The sequence below is a fragment of the Grammomys surdaster genome, unplaced genomic scaffold, assembly GCF_004785775.1.
Source record: "Grammomys surdaster isolate TR1022 unplaced genomic scaffold, NIH_TR_1.0 126546, whole genome shotgun sequence".
NCBI classification, from domain to species: Eukaryota; Metazoa; Chordata; class Mammalia; order Rodentia; family Muridae; genus Grammomys; species Grammomys surdaster.
Genome location: NW_021621338.1, coordinates 16,812,940 through 16,831,424, shown reverse-complemented (window position 1 = coordinate 16,831,424; position 18,485 = coordinate 16,812,940). Strand labels below are relative to the sequence as shown.

General features: G+C 44.7%; 1 protein-coding gene across 1 annotated transcript in view; it reads left to right on the top strand.

Annotated features, from left to right (window-relative positions):
- Window positions 1–1,548: 1,548 nt before the first annotated feature.
- The window catches only part of Ptprg (protein tyrosine phosphatase receptor type G), a gene marked incomplete at its 5' end in the record, with an annotated part of 117,797 nt that continues 100,860 nt past the window's right edge, over window positions 1,549–18,485 (top strand). The window contains one exon of the mRNA XM_028760534.1: window positions 1,549–1,741. Coding sequence (XP_028616367.1) covers window positions 1,549–1,741 — 193 coding nt within the window. The remainder of the gene's footprint in view (window positions 1,742–18,485) is intronic.

Below are 18,485 nucleotides of genomic sequence, written 5' to 3'. Positions count from 1 at the left end.
TGGAATTCCGGAGGGGCGGGGTTTGGGTAGCTGCTGTGCCCTGGATGTCCCTGGCTCCCCGATCTATCTCTGGGGTTTAGGGAGTGAGATGGAGTTCTTACCAGCTGCTCTGAGTGCAGTGGCTCCTGGATGACTCAGGATTCAGTTTCTCCACAGGGCAGGAGCAGATTGACTCTGTGTCTGCTCCAGCTTGGAGGAGCAGGCAGGGGCAGAAGGGAAGTGGAATTCTGGAGGGGCGGGGTTTGGGTAGCTGCTGTGCCCTGGATGTCCCTGGCTCCCCGATCTATCTCTGGGGTTTAGGGAGTGAGATGGAGTTCTTACCAGCTGCTCTGAGTGCAGTGGCTCCTGGATGACTCAGGATTCAGTTTCTCCACAGGACGGGAGCAGACTGACTCTGTGTCTGCTCCAGCCCGGAGGACCAGGCAGGGGCAGAAGGGAAGTGGAATTCCGGAGGGGCGGGTTTGGGTAGCTGCTGTGCCCTGGATGTCCCTGGCTCCCCGATCTATCTCTGGGGTTTAGGGAGTGAGATGGAGTTCTTACCAGCTGCTCTGAGTGCAGTGGCTCCTGGATGACTCAGGATTCAGTTTCTCCACAGGACGGGAGCAGACTGACTCTGTGTCTGCTCCAGCTCGGAGGACCAGGCAGGGGCAGAAGGGCTGAAGTTTTTTTCTTTCCTTTTCTTAAAAAGTTTCATCAATGTTTTTGTGGAACCTTTTTTTTTTTCATACTGATCACGACAATAGCTGATCTTTGTTAAATGTCTATTGTGTTCTGGTGACCCACATAGATTTCATCTTTTCAGGAACCCTAGAAAATAGAGCCCGTATTTACAGGCATTTCACTGATAAGGAAGCTTGAGTTTTTAGAGAGCTTGAGTCATTTGTCTGTGACTAGCCATCTGGTGAATTTAGAACTGGGCAATTGAACTTACCAACACATTTAGCATTGAGCATCTTCATGGCTTGGCTGAATTTGATTTGTAGTTTGTCCACAGAGGCTGTGAATGGAATTAAATTACTACTATTCTTGTTAGTGTGTACTTTGAATGCTATACAAGGAAAAAGTATTCTGTCATGAATCCTGTTGTTCAAAACCTCATCAGGGGAGCACTAGTACAATTATCACCATTTTTTATAAAGAGGGTGGAGGCTCAAGAGAATGGAGCAACTTGCTGGAGGTCTGGGGCAGTGTGCACAGGATTCTAGTTCATACTTTACCTCCAGGACTCACCGTGAGTGTGTGCTCTTTCCCGTAGTACTAAAGGTATTGCTGGAGAAATCTGCAGACCACAGAGGGCTCTGAGAGTCCTGCCTACCCTCGGATGACAGCAGCCCCATTAGCAGCCAGGACAGAGAGTTCGGCCACTGGTGCTGGTTCCAGAACGTGTGCATGTGTGCATGTGTGCATGCATGTGTGCATGTGTGTAGGCCCACCACTGGGTAGAAGGTCAGCTTTGCTCTGCTCTCCTCCACTCTGATCACCCCATATCCTTTGGACCACAGAGCTTTCCTAATTGAGTTTTTCTTCTCCCTCTGGTTCTTTGTTCAGCTTGAGGCTTTTTATTCTATCTTCACCACGGAGCAGCAAGACCATGTCAAGTCAGTGGAGTACCTGAGAAATAACTTCCGACCACAGCAGGCTCTGAATGACAGAGTGGTGTCAAAGTCTGCTGTCCGGGATGCCTGGAATCATGACCTGACAGACTTCTTGGACAACCCACTAGGGACAGAAGCCTCTAAAGGTAAATTTTGATTGAATGCTGGATCCAGCCTGAAGAAGAGAGGATGCTTATCATAAGTGATTTTCAATTTTAAAGAGAATTTTGTTCTTAGCACCCACATAAAATCCAGGGTTAGAATGCACCTGTAAGCTGGTCCTGGGAGTAGATCTGGGCTACAGAGACATGTAGAGTCTCCAGAGCTCACTGAGCAGCCAGGATTTCCTAATCAGTGAGCTCCAGGCTCAGTGAGAGACCCTAGCTCAAAAACTAAGGGAGAGAAAGTGTGAAGGAGAACCTGTTGTTGACCCCTACACACAGACACACACACACAGATACACAGACAGACAGACATAGACACAAGTACACAGATGACAGACAGATACCCACATAGAGATACACAGATAGACACACACACAGATACACAGACACACACACATACACACACATACACAGATATACAGATGACAGACAGACACACACAGATACACATATATACACACAGATACACAGACACACATAGATACACAGATAGACACACATATACACACAGACAGACACACAGATAATATATACACACAGATACACAGACAGACACACACAGATATACACACATATATACACACAGATAATATATGCATACACAGATATACACATATACACACAGACAGACAAACAGATAATATATACACACAGATACACAGATATACACACATATACACAGACACACAGATAATATATATACACAGATACACAGACCAATAGACACACACACAGGTACACAGACAGACACATGTACACACACAGAGATACACAGACACACACATGGATACACATACATACATACAGACAGACACACACACGGATACACAAACAGACAGACAGACACACACACACATACACACACACACACTAATTTGAAGAAATAGTCCACAGTCAGCCAAAAATTAGGACTTGGTGTTAAGAGCATATGTTTCTCTGCTAAAAGAAATTTGTCTAGACAATAAATAGAAATGATGTGCGAATAACTTTGGTTAGATTTGCTTAAAATTGCCCTTTTGACTAGCAGGAATAGATCAATCATTCTCTATTTTTATTCTGTACTTCCAAACTAATTAGTAATGTCTAATGAAACTCTTGTTAAATCAAACTCATGTCCTACTTGTGTGTTTTATGGTATTGGTTGGTTGGTTGTTTTTGAAGCAGGGTCTCATGTAGTCCGTCAAGGCTGGCCTCAAGTTTGCAAAGCAGGCAGAGATGACCTTGAACTCCCCATCTTCCTGTCTCTGCCTCCTAAGGGCTGAGATTATTAACACATGCCACCATGCCTTTCAGTCTATGCAGTGCTGGAGACGGAGCTCAAGGATTTGTGCATATTGGATTGAAGCACGCTATACCTGAGCCACATCCCTAGTCCTGACCTACCTGTTAGTCATTTCTCTTTGAAGTCCTCAAAGCATGCAGCCTTCCTGCTTACTCCCCTCCTAAGCAAGGGGTACAACTTAGGTTTGAATGCCCCCCAGAAACCACTAACTTCTTAAACCATTGAAGAGTTAGTTCTAGTAACTGCTAAGGATGTGTACATCACTTGTTGACATCTTACATCTCTGCTTTCTTATATGAAATATGGATGCTTTCCTCTCCCCGGAGCCTTCCTCTTTCTCTCAGCCTTACTATAATTGTGACTTGCCTCTTAGGAAGCACATGGAGAAGTATGTCTGGTCAAAGTCCTAGTCCTGGGGGTGGTGAAGGGGTCAACAAAATATTTGTACTGGTGTGAGGACATGGCTGTTTCCCAACTGAGTGGCTTCTTCCTTCGGAGTTGTGTATTTGAGTGTCATTGGAAGAGCTCATGTGCTTCATGAGAAAGAAAACCAGACTGTGCTGTCTGTGGTGTGGTAAGTGGCATGGGAGTTTGTTCTAAGAATGTCCCCAACATCATTATTAGCACATGAGCTGTGCAGGTCCAGAAGCAAGAGAAACTCTGTACTTGTTAACACTAATAAACCTGTTGTCTAAACCAACAAAGGAACTGAAAGATGGCTGTAACAGGGGATCAAGGCCCTGACATCAGTCTTTAGCACAGCGTTGTGGGGGTGGGAGCAGGAAGGAGGAGGGCTGGGACTCTTGTTTGTCTGTGGTTTAGTACAGCATGCTGATCTGGCCAGGGGTCCCCAAGGAAGGCTTGAGAGTCAAGTCTCTAGCTACTGTCAGCAGCAGGACAATTGAGATGCCTCAGGCTGGATTGCCATTGATAAATCCTCACTTGGGCTAACTTTTAAAACTTAGCTAAGAATAACTGAACTTGAAGGTTCTTCCACAAGAGAACTTTGAGAAAGGAGACTTCTCCAGGGCTCACTCTTGGTGAGAAGTCTGTGCAGAGGTCCTGCCAGGAAAGGGAAATCTGAATCAAGAGAAACACAGAGTTTGCTAACTCAGAAATGCTGAGAACTGGGCAGTAACAGCGCTTCCCTGGAGACTGTGCTGAGCATGTGAGTGAGTGATCGATGGTCTGTGCAGAGAGAATGTGTGGCAGCTGTCATTGAAGAAAATTGGAGGGTGGTGGTCTTCCACCATTTACATGTCAAAGTAGACAAGGTCCTCCACTGAATGTGGCCCACACCTTAAATGTGGGATATGGACAGTCGGTTCCTCATTCTCCAAAGCCGACTGCAAATATCATGTCCATTGTTAACTCTCACATGTGTAAATATTAAAAGGATTTCTGATATTTTTAGAGTGCCCTAGTGACAGGGAGGGGAGGGTCGTAAGGAGATCTATAATCCTGTCTGGATTTTCAGCATTACAGAAGAGTGGAATCATTCTGTGTCTCATCTGAGTGTTTGGTAACTGAACATGTACAGAACTCTTATCATAGGTAGGGGTCTGAGTCCATAGGGCATCTGTTGAAACTTACAAGTTCTTGTATCAAAGATCAAAGCAGGGGACCAGGGACATGGGACCAATGGTAGATATGGAGACAGCTGACTAAAGAAAGTACTCCTGGGAATGTAAGTGGGCTGGCAAGAGGGACTGAGACCTAAACATGCTGCTCCCCATTGTCATGGCCCCCTTTGTGTCATTCCATAGCTCCCTCCGTCTTCCCCATTCTGAAATGTGGCTTTCTTTGCACAGGTTCTGCTCTGTCCCATGTGACTCCAGCAGGGAGGGGTCTCTAATCTTCCTGCCTGCTGACTTCTTTCCTGTGTTAGTCACTCTGTCTCTCTGTCCATGCCCTTCCCTCCTGCTGTATACAGAAGGGCCTAAAAATGAAGTACACATACCCTATAGGCCATTGCATAAAGAAGAAGTAAGAACTTAAATCCCAGATCCACACACTTATACACCATCCTTATAAGGAAGAGAGGAAAGAGGGACAGTGCTTCCTCTCAGGTTGCACAAGTGGATGTCCCTAATTAGTGAGTTTCTGGGAGGACCTTTGTGGCCACTGAGGAAAGTCTCTCCCCACACTTGCATTTCACAGACCCCTTCAGTTTGAAGTCTAAAGCAGCATATTTTGGCATAATAGCCCTGAAGTCACTGTAAATACTATTTATACACATCTGGAGAACTACATATGTATCACAGCTTGATACATCTCCACAAACTAAACATAGCTGAGTAATAAGGATTTGGATCAAGGAGCTAACATCCTCAGTATCCCAGGATGCTCCCCAGCCCTTTCAGATCTACATTCCCATGGTCACTGCTGCCAGAAAGTGGCTTTGCCCTGGTGTGCTTGTGAAGTCAGCTGACTAGTGTTCTTTCGTGTCTTTACTCCACACTGCTATTGGGAGTGTTTCGTGGAATGGTTTGTTCATTCTTAGGACTACATTTCACATATGACTGTTCCAGAAAATATTTACTGTATACATGATTGCGTGATCCATTTCTAAAATTCAATGAGAGTAAATATTCTTGAGCACGCCTCTTAATGACCATATGTAAGTAGACACTGTCTACTGGAGAAATGTTTAGCTTTGCTTAGACATTGTCAGTTTCCTAGAGTGACAGTATTCATTCTTTACTCTTCTTCCCACTGTTTATGTATGATGCTGAGGATTAAATCCAGAGCCTCACACATGCTAAGCAAGTTCTCTTCTGCTGAGCCTCATCCCAGCACTCCAGTTCTCCCCCCACCCCCCAACATTAAAAAAACAATCTAGGCTTGGTTTGCATGTCAATCCCACCACTGCAGATGCACAATTTGGTTATCTTCAGAGTATTCATAGTTGCAGGACAGTCACTGCAACTCAGCGTTAGGACATTTCCTTCACCATGGGCTTCTCTTCCCGTCTGCAACCCAGGCAACTGTAATGTTTTCCTCTCTCCTGTGGTGTTAGGATGGGGATTTAGCTCTTCTCTTTCAGGCATCTCTTGACGATTCCTTTTTATTGCTGAGTTGACCCTCTATTTTTTGGCTTATTAAAGTGTGTGTGCATGTGTGCCCATGCACACTTGTGTCTGTGCTCATGCCTGCTTGCCTGTATACATACCATGTGTATGCAGACGAGCACAGAACCCAGAGGAGGCCATCATTTTCCCTAGAACTGGAGTTTAAGATGGTTATGAGACACCATGTCAGTGCTGGGAATTGAACCAGGATCCCTTGTGAGATCAGTTGGTGCTCTTAACCACTGAACCATCTCTCCAGCCCTTCTGTTTGTTTTTAATAAGAGCTTTATTGAGATTTGATTAATATACCGTAAAGTTTATTACCTCTAAGTGTCCACATCAGTGGCTTTGGCATGGTCACCAAGTTGTACAACCATCTCTGCTGTCTGCTTCTAGAGCACTTCCATTGTTCTAAAAACAAATAGCACCATCTTTCGCTAGTCCCCCTTCTGTAGTTTCCCCACCCATTCTTTCCCCTTGCTATCCACAAATTTGCCTTCTGTCTGTGTGGATTGACTTATTCTGGACATTTCATATCAGTACATCACATAGGGCATCTCTGGCCTCTTTCACTTTATATATTATGTATAGAAGCATGAATCAGAAATGAGTGCCGTTATATAGTCAAATAATATAGCACAGTGTGAGTGCACTACAGTTTGTATATTCATCCATTGCTTCCTGGACATATGGAGCTTTCTGTTGTGGGGTTATTAGGAATGTGGCTGCTTTCACATCTGGGCCTAAGTCTCAAACACAGAGCCGCCCATTCATACCAGATCTCTAGGTGTGTAGTTGAGAAGACCAGCCTTGTGTTTTCTGGCAGCACCCATTTACCTTGTCATTAATAGTGGATGGAGTGGATACAGTGTCTTCCCATCCTTGCCAACACTTGTTATTGTGCATTTTTTATATTTTGGCCACACTAATTTAAATAAAGTATTTTCCCTTTGGACTTTGTTTTCAGTTCCTTAATAACTAAGGATAGCTCTCTTTGATTTTTGCATGTACATGCCATGGCTTTCTAGGTGGCAAACTGTTCCTCTGTTTCTCCCCAAACTGGCTGGTATATTCAAGAACATCATAGATAGAAGCCACGGGCAGATGCTCATAGTCACCAGACAGCCCAAGGAGCTGACGTGGTTGGTCTTAGGGATACTGGGAAAGAGGTGATGCAAGGGAAAGGCAGTCCCCCTTCGCCATTCATCTGCACAGTCTGGGTCCTACCAGAGTAGAGGAATGTGCTGTGATCTGACAACAGCTTACAAAGGAGAGCCTGTCTGAATGGGCCTCTCTAGCAGCTCACTGTCAGAAGCTCTGGGTCCTCATGAAAGAGGCAACGCTTTATGCATCTGTTGTAGCACTGTTACAGAAGAAAGAAAAGTAAGTTAATTATATAAGTCAGGAATTGTCAGTAAACTTTTTGCCTATGTGTCTCATAGTGAATACTCTTGACTCTGTAGGCTATAAGATCCCTGTTGCAACTCTTCATGTCCACCAAAGAGCCATGAGAGGAGCCAAAGTCAATATGTAAATGAGTAGGCATAGAAACTATCTCCCAGTGACTCTTGATTTAACACAAATAAGTCTAGAACAGATATGTCCTGAGAACCCAGTTTTGGTCCTTGCTCTAGGGAATATGTCACAGTTAGATGAAGAAAGCATATGTTTTTTAAAAGGTAAATATTGAACATCTCAAGAGTTGCAATGTGTGGCTAGGGATATAGCTAAGTGGTAGGACCATGTGCAGAAAATGCACAAGACACAGGTATTCCATACCTAGTTGCCTCCCTACCAGTGGTAGTAGTAGTAACTATAAACTGTTTGGTTTTTATATTCTATTTAGAGATTTAGGAACCTGGCTGTCAGCTACTTACACTATTTCAACTTTCAACTGGCCATCTTTCACATCAGAGGTATAACGAGGGCCTCAGTTAAGTGCATGTAGCTCCTCATTATCCCTGGCTCCATAGCTGTGATCTTTAATGAGCACAGTCCTGGTTGGGTGCCAAGGAAGGCTCACCATCTCTCCTGTCAGTCCTCTGTCAGGATGATTGGTTGCACCAGCAGGGAGACAACAGAATGCAGTCTGTAACTGCCCCAGCCCAAAAAGCATGGTTATACAAGATTCCAAAGAAGAGGGGAGGATTGATCACCCCACTCCTGCATTGTAGCTCAAGAAAGACGTAACTGATGCCATACAGAAAAAATACAAAGCCTTGTTTCCAGAAAGTGGAAACAGTATTTAGGCTCTGTGAATTGTTCGAGGGATGTCCAATTGGCTACCAATTGGCTACTCTGCCCTTTGTCGGTAAATATCTTGGACAGACTTTAGGATTTAATGGGCTGTCATTTCAGTTACTCATCATCCCACCCCGGACCCATGGAAGAGCATCCTGTGATTAAGTGCTGAACACACTCTATTGTGAAGAAATTTGGGATGGTGATTGAAGGAAAATAACTTTGCTTCCAACAGCACAAAACATATGGTTTATTAATTTAACGAAACCTGTTCAACCCGCAGTGGAATCGAAGCCACTTGATCTGATAATTTGATTTGATGGCTTAATTAAAGTGACACTGTATAATGTAATAAAATCAGAGGAAATAGAGAGGACACTGGCTGCCTGCGTACCCTTCAGTGTCACAGACTCATGCCTTGGTTTGTAGACAGTGTGTTGCTCTTCTGCTGAGCTGGATTTTTTGAGTTCCAATCTCAGCGTGAAGAACTGCTTCCTGTTTTGGTTAAAAGTTGTTTTTAAAAGATATATCCATAAGTAACTAGCTGATTTTAAACCTGAATACATTGAGGCGGAACATCACATTTTCCACCAAAATGAGCAAACAAAGGAGAAAATCCATGATTGCTTCAGAGTTTGACATTGGAATGTTGGTTTTCTGTTATTTTTGGAGAAAATATTAATGTTGTTCTATTTTCAGTTCAGTCATCTCCACACAACACATTAATGAGCTACAATTACTTTACCTTAGTAAAAGGAAGCTCTAGTAGGTAATGTTTTACTCCTTTGTAGTCAGCTGCTCCTTCCAGAAACTCTCAAGGCAGGTACCTGCTAAAGAAGAGCACATGCTCCTTGCAGCTCCACAGAGTGTTGGTAGTTAACTGTCTTCTGAAAACAATGTAGGTTTGCTGTTGCTTTTAACCTGAGAGTGGGTAAGTGGAAAGCAAGGTATAGGCTTGATTTAAAAATCAGAACACAATGGGGATAAAATAGATGAATATCCAATTATTTAGGTAAATGTCCAGTATTCCGTAAGTCTTCTCATAGAATGTAAATTTGTAAGTCAGTGTTGGTTGCTTTTAATTGTTTGACACAATGTCAGGATTCTGCTGACATGTTGTATTGCCTGTTTCCTGTTGCTATAGCACAATACTCAAGACTGGTAATTTGTTTAAAAACAGCAATAAAGCTTGTGTAACCTTACCCAGCCTCTGGTACAGGACTCAAGAAGTTCCAGTTCAAGAACTTCAGAAAGAGAATATGCTGAGAGAAGAGAGGACAAAAAACTTGGCCTACTTTCTAACATCCTGCTTTCCCAAAAACTCATTCATTACCCTGGAGAGCTACATTGGTTCCTTATTAGGGTGGAGCCTCTTTCTCTTAAATCCTCACCAGTGTGTATGTAACTGAGGACAATGGTTCAACATGAGTTTGGTTGGAGACAAGGCATATTCAAAGTGTAGCTGACATTGCCTGTTTTACCCACTGTTTGCAGCCAGTAGATTTATCTTCATGTCTTTGTTCAGCTGCCTTTGAAAAGGTTACCAAGGGGAGTGCCTATGTCCAGGAAGAAAGAGGTTGGTGGTGCCAGATGCTGTGCTGGCCTCTCTACATTCACATATGTTTTATTTAATTTTCAGAATGCCTTCATCCAGGTCTTATCATATATTTGTTGGGTATCACTTGGCACTAGAAGTAAAGACAAGCATCATGGTGTCTGGGAAGATGATTCTGCCGGTAAACGGTTTGCTGTGCAAACATGCAGACCTAGCTTTAGATTCACAGCACCCACATAAAAGCCAGTAGCTGGGTACGCATCTATAATCACACTGGAGGAATCCTTGAGGTCATTAGCTGGCTGGCCTCACCAAATTTGCTAAACTCCAGGTTCAGTGAGAAATCTTATTCCAAATTCCTAGGTGATGGAAGAAGACATCTGGCTGTTGACCTTTGACCTCCATATGCACACATAACCAACCCCCAGTCCCCATCCCATGCTGCCAGTGTGCATGCATACACTCGTGCGCACACATGCGTGCGCTCACACACAAACCCTGTCTAATTACCTACCTACTTACATATACACAGGCATACAGACATTTTACATTGTGAATGGAAGACATAAACAAGGCAAGGATAGGCCTTCATACCCAGGTTGGTTTTAGAGGAAATCAGTCATGTACTAAGAGTAGTGGAGGTCTTCCTTGAGCAAGACAGTCCAGCATTCTTTATGTGCTTGGTGTTACCTGTTCTGACAAGTTATCTTGCATATTCCATGTATAGACTACCAAGACCCTGATTATGGCATTAGCCACTGTGAGGACAGGAAGGTTATCCTGCAGAAATCTAGAAGAAAAGGTCATTTTTCAAAGGCCCTTGGATATAGGAAGTATCATGGAACAGTGGACAAAGGGAAGCAAGATTAGATAGGACAGGGAAAATGGACCTATGCCGAGTCAGGAAGGTTGATAGGGTATTGTGGTAACATTTTTACAGCCCTGGTGCAGTGATCTGAACAGGTGTGAGCCTCTCACATTGGCTGCATTGTTAAAAACGAAACAAAGCAGCAAGAACAAAAAAAAAAATCATAAAACCTTGTATTAGAGTCTACAAGACCAGAAGGAGGTTGCTAGGAATTTTTGTTGTCAGGTAAAGTGATTAGGAGTAAGAAGTATCTAGTTAGAGATGGCAGCCCCCCACTGGATGGATGGATGGATGGATGGATGGATGGATGGATGGATGGATGGATGGATGGATAATAGATAGATAGATAGATAGATAGATAGATAGATAGATAGATAGAAGGATTTTATAAATCACCTTACACAATATAATTGAAATAAGTCAATAGCAGTTGTCTCACACCCAAGAGGATGGTACAATTGCTTAGTTCATGCAGTTGCTTTGTGCATTCAACAGTTCTGTTCGGTGCCAAAGGCCTAAAGCAGAGATTCTTACCCTGTGGTTCACAACCCCCACAGAGGTCGCATATCAGATATTTGCATCGTGATTCATAACGGTAGCAAAATTACAATTATGAAGTAGCAATGAAAATAATTTTGTGGATGGAAGTCATCACAACATGAGGAACTGTACTAAAGGGTCACAGCATTAGGAAGATTGGGAAGCACTGGCCTAGAGGGTTCCTAGAGAGCCACTGATCCTCAGTGTATACTGGAAGCTCAGAAAAGCTGGTTCAAATACCAGCAAAGAAATCAGCAGCAGCAGTGGCAGCAGCAGGCAGCAGGGCAAGTCAGAATAATCCTATACAGTCATGCCCAAAGCTCAGCATCACCTAGAAAGGCTAAGGGAGCAAGAACAAAGAATTTTCCTTATCTTGCTTCTTTTTGTATCTGGGCCATTACCAGAAGCACTGTTTCCTGATGCTTTCTGTACCCCAGGGCTTTTGCAAATGATCTTTCCTTCTAGAACTCTACAAGATTGCATTTGCTGCCCTCCAGGTGACTGACTCCATAACCAAGGGCCTTGGGAGCTTATACATGGAACACCCAAATGTCCACATTTCAGGCTGGTCATCCTGTATCAATTAAGGCAATCAAGATAATTCTATACACACATAACCATGGGCCAGTGTGCTGTAGACAGTTCTTAAGTTTCCCTGCTTCAGTGATTCTAAGTTGTAGCTAGTTGATATTTGAAACCAACCCTCACAGACTGACTACCTTTCTCACCATCATGATGTGCTTCCTGCTTCCTGCTTTCCAGATTAGCTCGGGAGCTCCTCATATGAGCTGCTGAGGTCCTGGTCACAGGGTCAACCCCTAGGAAACCAGCATGCCCATTTCAAGTGGGACTTCTAAATAGAGTGGCTTGTGTATTAGTAGAACTTCACACTACCTAGCATCATAGCAGGGGCACAGCCATTCCTTGTTCACTGGGCTTATCGGACAGCCTGAGTCAGTATTAGACTCTAGGCTTGAGAGTCTAGCACCCGAGGCTCAGGCTTAAAGCCTACAAATGTATTCTTGTGTGCAGTCATCATACCCCTTGTCTGCCTATGACCTTTTAAATGTGACAGTCTGTGGAACAGATAATACAAAGTCAGAGATATGGAAGGTTCTGTGTAGATACTGGTACTTATGGTGTATGGATGAGCAGTGAGTTCTGTGTATGTCTGGATGATAATGTCATCTGTGACGTGGTCACTGAAGCTCACTCTTCAGAATAAGGGGTTATGCTTCCTGGATGAAGTGTGAAGCTGAGCTGTTCACAACTGTTGAAACCCTTCTGGGAAAGTTACTGTTACTGTGTGTGATGGTTAGTGTCAACTTGACAGAATATATCATCAGCTAGGAGACGGGCCTGTGGGCATGCCTGTAGAGAATTATCTTTATTACATCCACTGACGTGAGAAGACCCATCTTAATTGTGGACAGGATCATTTTCTGGATTTGAGGCTGAGGCTGAATAAAAAGGTGAAAGCGAGCCAAGTACATGCATCCACTGCACTGCTTCCTGACCGTGGGAGCAGTGTCGCTAAGTCTTCAGGCTCCTGATGCCTTGACTTCCCAGCCATGATGGATGGTACCTTAAACTGTGAGCTAAAATAAGCTCTGTCTCCCTTAAATTATCTTTATCAGAGTATCTCATCACAGCAACAGGAAGAGAAATGTAGATACTGTGATCCGTGAGTCCTGCCCCCTCCCCAGACCTATCTTGTGTGTCACTTCCTTTGACGTCAGCTCACTGATATGCTCCAGCCCCAGAAACCTGCACCTTCTGGCTCAGGACTCTTGACCTCCCTCTGCACCAAACTGATGCCTCTCAACCTTCATAGCTCTGCCTAAAGTGCCCTTCCAAGGGAAGTCTATTGGATGCTTTGGTCTGGCCGCTTGGGAGGACACCCATACTTTTCCCCCATGGCCACTTTTGACTTTTGTTTTAGAATACACCTCTCTTTTACTACCTAGAAGTACCATGCTGTGATGAGACTCTGTATCTCTTGGGTAGGTGGTATTTTCATCATTGCCAACTCTTCAGTGAGTGGATGGATGGATGGATGGATGGATGGATGGATGGATGGATGGATGGAGTATGCTATATGGCCAGGAAAAAGAGAGCCTTGCTATAAAGTTGGTCCAGTCAGAGCATTTGCCATTTATCCAGGCTAGGTTCTCATACAGAAAGAGCATAGCTAAACATTTATAGAATGGGGCTACATCACTCACAGTACCTGCAGCCAGAGGGCTTCTTCTACTGTAGACAATATTCTCTCACATCTAAGGGTTCATTTCAAAACAGCCATAAAAAGAGGGCTTGCTTCACTGTCTAGGAGATCAACCTAACAGCATAGAAAGTGCTTAGACTGGCAGGTGCTGGCTAGAATCAAGATGTTCCCAGGTACCACTGCTGTCTGGGCTTGGGAGCTATTGAGCCAATTCTGGTAGCAGGTGCCAGGGGCTGTCAGTCGTTTTCACACGTTATAAATATTACCTAATTACTTAATCCTCTCTGTCTCCAGGCAGGTAGGCAGAGTTTGAGCTTCAAGGCCAACTTAGCTTCCCTCCTAGAGCTTCTACTTTCTTTTGCTCACCAGATAAATCTGTTCTGACATTGGGCTTATTCATGTGGGCACGGTGGTGCTTGTGAACAACCATGTGTAAATTAATAAAGGCTAACGGTGTCCTTCCTCCCAGTGCAGTGTACTTCCTCTTTCCTGCTAAACAGCAGTCAGTGCTCATGAAGCATGGGGTACGGAGATTGCAGGCATAGGAATATAGCCTAGAGTCAGTGGATCTCCCCGTTCTTCCTACCAATGATTCCTCAGGCTTCCTTGTGGGTGCTAGTCTTTTAACTACCGTCCAAGGATATGGGTGTGACCCTCACTTTCTCATGACCTAAGAAACAGCCACTTCCTCTGCTGCTTAGACATAGGAAGAGTCATGATGATGCTTGGGGAACCTTGGGAGCCCGACTCTACATTTATTCTTGGCTTTTTACCTTTCAGCACACCTAGGGGCCTTATGGTTTTGGCACTGATCTTGGGCAGATCTTCTGTGTGTGCATGCATGTATGTGTCTGTGTGTGTGTGTGCGCGCGCGCGCGCGTGCATGTGTATCTGTGTGTGTATGCTCAAACACACATGTACGCATGCATACATGTGTGCATGCATGCGAGTGTTTTAATTCCAGTGCATTGGCTTGGACTGAGGTTCATGTCTTGACTCACATGTCGGATTTCTTCTTTCCTGGAGGAGACAGTGCCTAACTGAGAGCTGCCAGCTGTTATCAAGTGCCCAGAGCAATGTTTCTTGGCTGACACCAGGAAAAGCTTCTCTGAAGAGAGTAGCCTTCTCAAAGTAGAATATGCTGACCACTTAAAGCTGTTACCAGCCACAAAGCCTGAGCTTTTTGGAGCGTATGGACCCAGTTGTTAGAGGCAGCCTAGCGTCAGAGCTGGCTCCTTCTTCTGCATGAATAAGACTGGTATTTAATAGGTATGGGCATAGGATTTCCTAGAGCCCACTGCCCATTCCTAATCTTGTCTGCACTCCCTAACTAACTTATTTCAGTGAAATCCTAGCTAACCTGTCTGTGAGGGACTCGTGTCTTTTGAGATAGTTTAAAAGGGTAGCTTATAGACTGTTAAGCTGTTAAAAAGAGCTCTTCCTTTGGTTGCAAAAGATGTCTTTGGACCTCTCTTTTATGTGACACTCCTGTTTTTTTTTTTTTTTCATAGCTGTAAAATTATCCTAGCAGTCAGAAATATGACTTTGCACTTCAGAAAACCCCCCCACAGCGCAGGGGTGCTGGGTCTCTGACACAGATCTCCCATTGTGAGTCCATGTGTAGACCTAGGTCCATGAGATGGAATCACCAAATAGAAAGAATGCTCAGGTAAGCTGGAGCCAGTCCACTTTGTTCTTTTAGCTCGGTGTCACAATGTGTTCAAGGTAAGCGGAGACAGCATCCCAGAGAATGTGGAAGAAATCCAGTCTTCTACTCAGGATTCAAGGCTTAGCTGTCTTTATTAAGTGTGGCCTGGAAGATGGACCCTTCTGAACTCTGTCACCTCCCTTAGTGTCAAGCCAAACAATGCTCCTTCCTGTACAGGATGTGGACACCTCCCATGGCCATTAGCCCTCAGAAGATGAGGGACATCATGAATAAAACAGACTCCAGAGTGGTCCCAGGGGCTGGGAAAGTCCAGAATGCACACTTAGAGCTCTGACACACATGATTTGTGTTCAGGCTCCTTAGGCAGCCTGTTTGCTGAGAATGGAGCACAGTACAGCATTACCACCAGTACCACTTCGGAGCTAGCCTCTGAGCTAGTTACAACTAGCTCTGACACTTGTTTGCTGAGAAACAAACAAGTTAGGGCTGCAGTTTAGAGGTACTGACAGCGAGGGAGCAGATACCCCTGCATTTAGTGGGAAAGTTGCAAGGTAGTACAGAAGGAAAGGCTTGGAGTAGTCAGCCTGGTGTTCCACAGAATTTAGGGCCACTGTGACCAGAGTCCCCCATAGTTGCCCCCAGAGGGTAGCTGCTTAGTAGAATCTGACTTCTGGAGTGAGACTTACTTGAGAAGAATCTTGACGCCAGTCCTTAGCAGTTTTGGATTCTAGTTTGGCAACATGCTTTTCCATGTTGTCTGTGTACATCCCCATGGCAGGGACATGACAGCCTGACCAAGTCTTACTGTCACCCTCCCCACCTGCTTAGCACTGAGGATTCAGTTCAGCCTCACCCTGCTCAACAGGTCCCCCTGCCAACCTGCCCTACAAATCCACATCCAGGTTCTTGTTCAAACTTTTCTAGATGCTATATAATATTGTCCTTAAAAGTGCATCATTATGTTCCTTAGTGCTGGGAGTGTATAAATCTTGGGCTGACATTAATTCTATCTCCAAGTTTATCCATTTGGGAAATATCTGTCCATAGGCCTTAGATTTATTAGTAATTTTAGATATGATAGATATAAATCTGATAAAACAACATGACCAAGGTAACTTATAGAAGACAAAGTTTATTTGGGCTTACATTTCCATAGAGTTAGAGGCCATAACAGCAGGGTGGGGGGTAGTAGGTAGGTATGGTGGATGTAGCAGGATGCAGAGAGCTTACATCTTGAACCACAAGAGCAAAGCAGAGATCATGTTGGAAGCATAGAGAGGCCTTAAGCTCTCAAAGCTCACACCAGTGACATGCTTCCTCAAGCAAGGCCACACCTCCCAAATCTACCCAAACAGCACTACCAGTTATGGACCACATATTCAAATAATATGACTAGGGGTGGGATAGGGCAGGGGCATTCTAATCAAAAACCACTACACTTCTTTGTTTTCTAATGAGGACACTTAGCTTGCAAGGTTGAGCAATAAGGCTGTTCACCATTCATTCACTTGAAGTTATCCTCCAGTTCCTGTATCTTCAGAGTAGTGCACCTTCGTGAGCTCTTTGACATGGAAGAATGGACGGTGGCATTCTGAGGCACCAAGATTTCTAGGGTTTTGGATTTTTTGGTTTTGTCCTGTTTGGTCTGCTGTGAAGACTCTGATACAATAAGAGCCCTTTCTCCTCTCACCAGGTCTCTGGAAATTTTCCTGCATTTAAGGGCTTTCACACTGAGCTGGGATGATTTGCCACCCTGTGTGTACATGGCATCACCCCCTCTCCACCCTGACCTGGCTTCTGTTGCTATGAGCAGGATGTGGAATATTTAAGCCTGTGCCTAAGTGCTATGTTTGAGCAGTGTGTGCTTCACATTGATCCAGAGTTGGCCCATTGCCTCAAGTGGAGGGCCTGAGTGGAGATCCCTGGAGTAGCCATTCATTCCGACAGCTTAAGACACTTGGGGGGGTCACACTGACTTTCATCAGAGCATATCCCAGTACCTCATCTAAATCCCAAAATGAGAAGATGTCAGGGGAGACTTAGATTGGCTTGTGGAACCTCTGAGAGAATATCCTTGACATTGATGTAACATCCGAGGACCTTGGGTGCTCAGTTAGAAGGCTCTCCATTATTTAACGAAAACTGGGCTCATAATTAAAAGTGGTTCAGAGGAGAAGCAGGAATTCTCAGTGCTGCTAGGGAGTGTCATCCTGCATGTCTGTGAAAAGCAATCAGTCCCCAGTGAGCATATAATCAGGCCATGGGAAGGGAAGGGCTGATGTCAGGGCCACCTCACAGGGGCTGTTTGTTTAATGAGCAGGGTGTGGCACCTCCTGCATGGTTAAAAGGCTTTGATTTTATACAAAAGGATGTGTCAAAATCTCCCCGATGTCAGGATTTGCAATGGCCAGCACTAGGAGAGGAAGGATGTAAAAATTAGGCGGCTGCCACTGCACTCCTGGCCTTAGGGGTCAGGCTGTGGATGAGGAGACTGTGTCAGAGCAACAGGGTGTGGTGGGAACTGTGGTAAAGATGAACATACCCAGAGTCTAAAGGAGATCCTTCCTCTTCTGGTCTAGCTGACCTGATTTAAACATCCAGACTTATAAATAAAAGCTATTGGCCGGAATGTCCAGTGGGCCCAAGGCCCACAACCTGTACTTTATGTACAGCGTTCCTGTTACATTTGCTCTAATCCTATGAGAAATCATTACATACAGTAGCCCATCATACAGATGAGGAGGCAAGAGGCCACAAGATCCCAAGTCCCACACTTGGATACTCCAGCTTTCTGAAACCTTTCCATAAAACTGTACACTCTTTCTGATTTCTTTCTTACTGGGCTTGAAAGGAAGGCCATGTTTGACACCATGGTTTCCTAACTCCACATACCAGCAGAACCCTAGGCATAGGCACAAGCTGGCCTCTCACCTTCTCCAGCCAGGAGTAGCACTTGCTGCTTCTGGAGACCAGATATGTTTCCTGAGTTGCACATCCCCTTGCTGAGAAGGGTGACGTAGAGAATGTAGACAGGGTCTCCACACAAACAGAAGTCCCTGAATTTGGAGGCAGGAGTCAGCTGGGTGGCCCTAATGGGGTGGATGGGGTCTTTCTCAACAGAGTAAAGGAGCAAAATTATTTCTAAGGATGGTATCTATGGCTGCACACACAGGGAGCTAGTGATGAGTGGTGTAGTCCCTTCCCTGGAGAGCCTCACAGCCCAGACAGAGGGGCAGGGAGGTGAGGAGGTGTTACACAAGGGGCAGAGGACCTGGG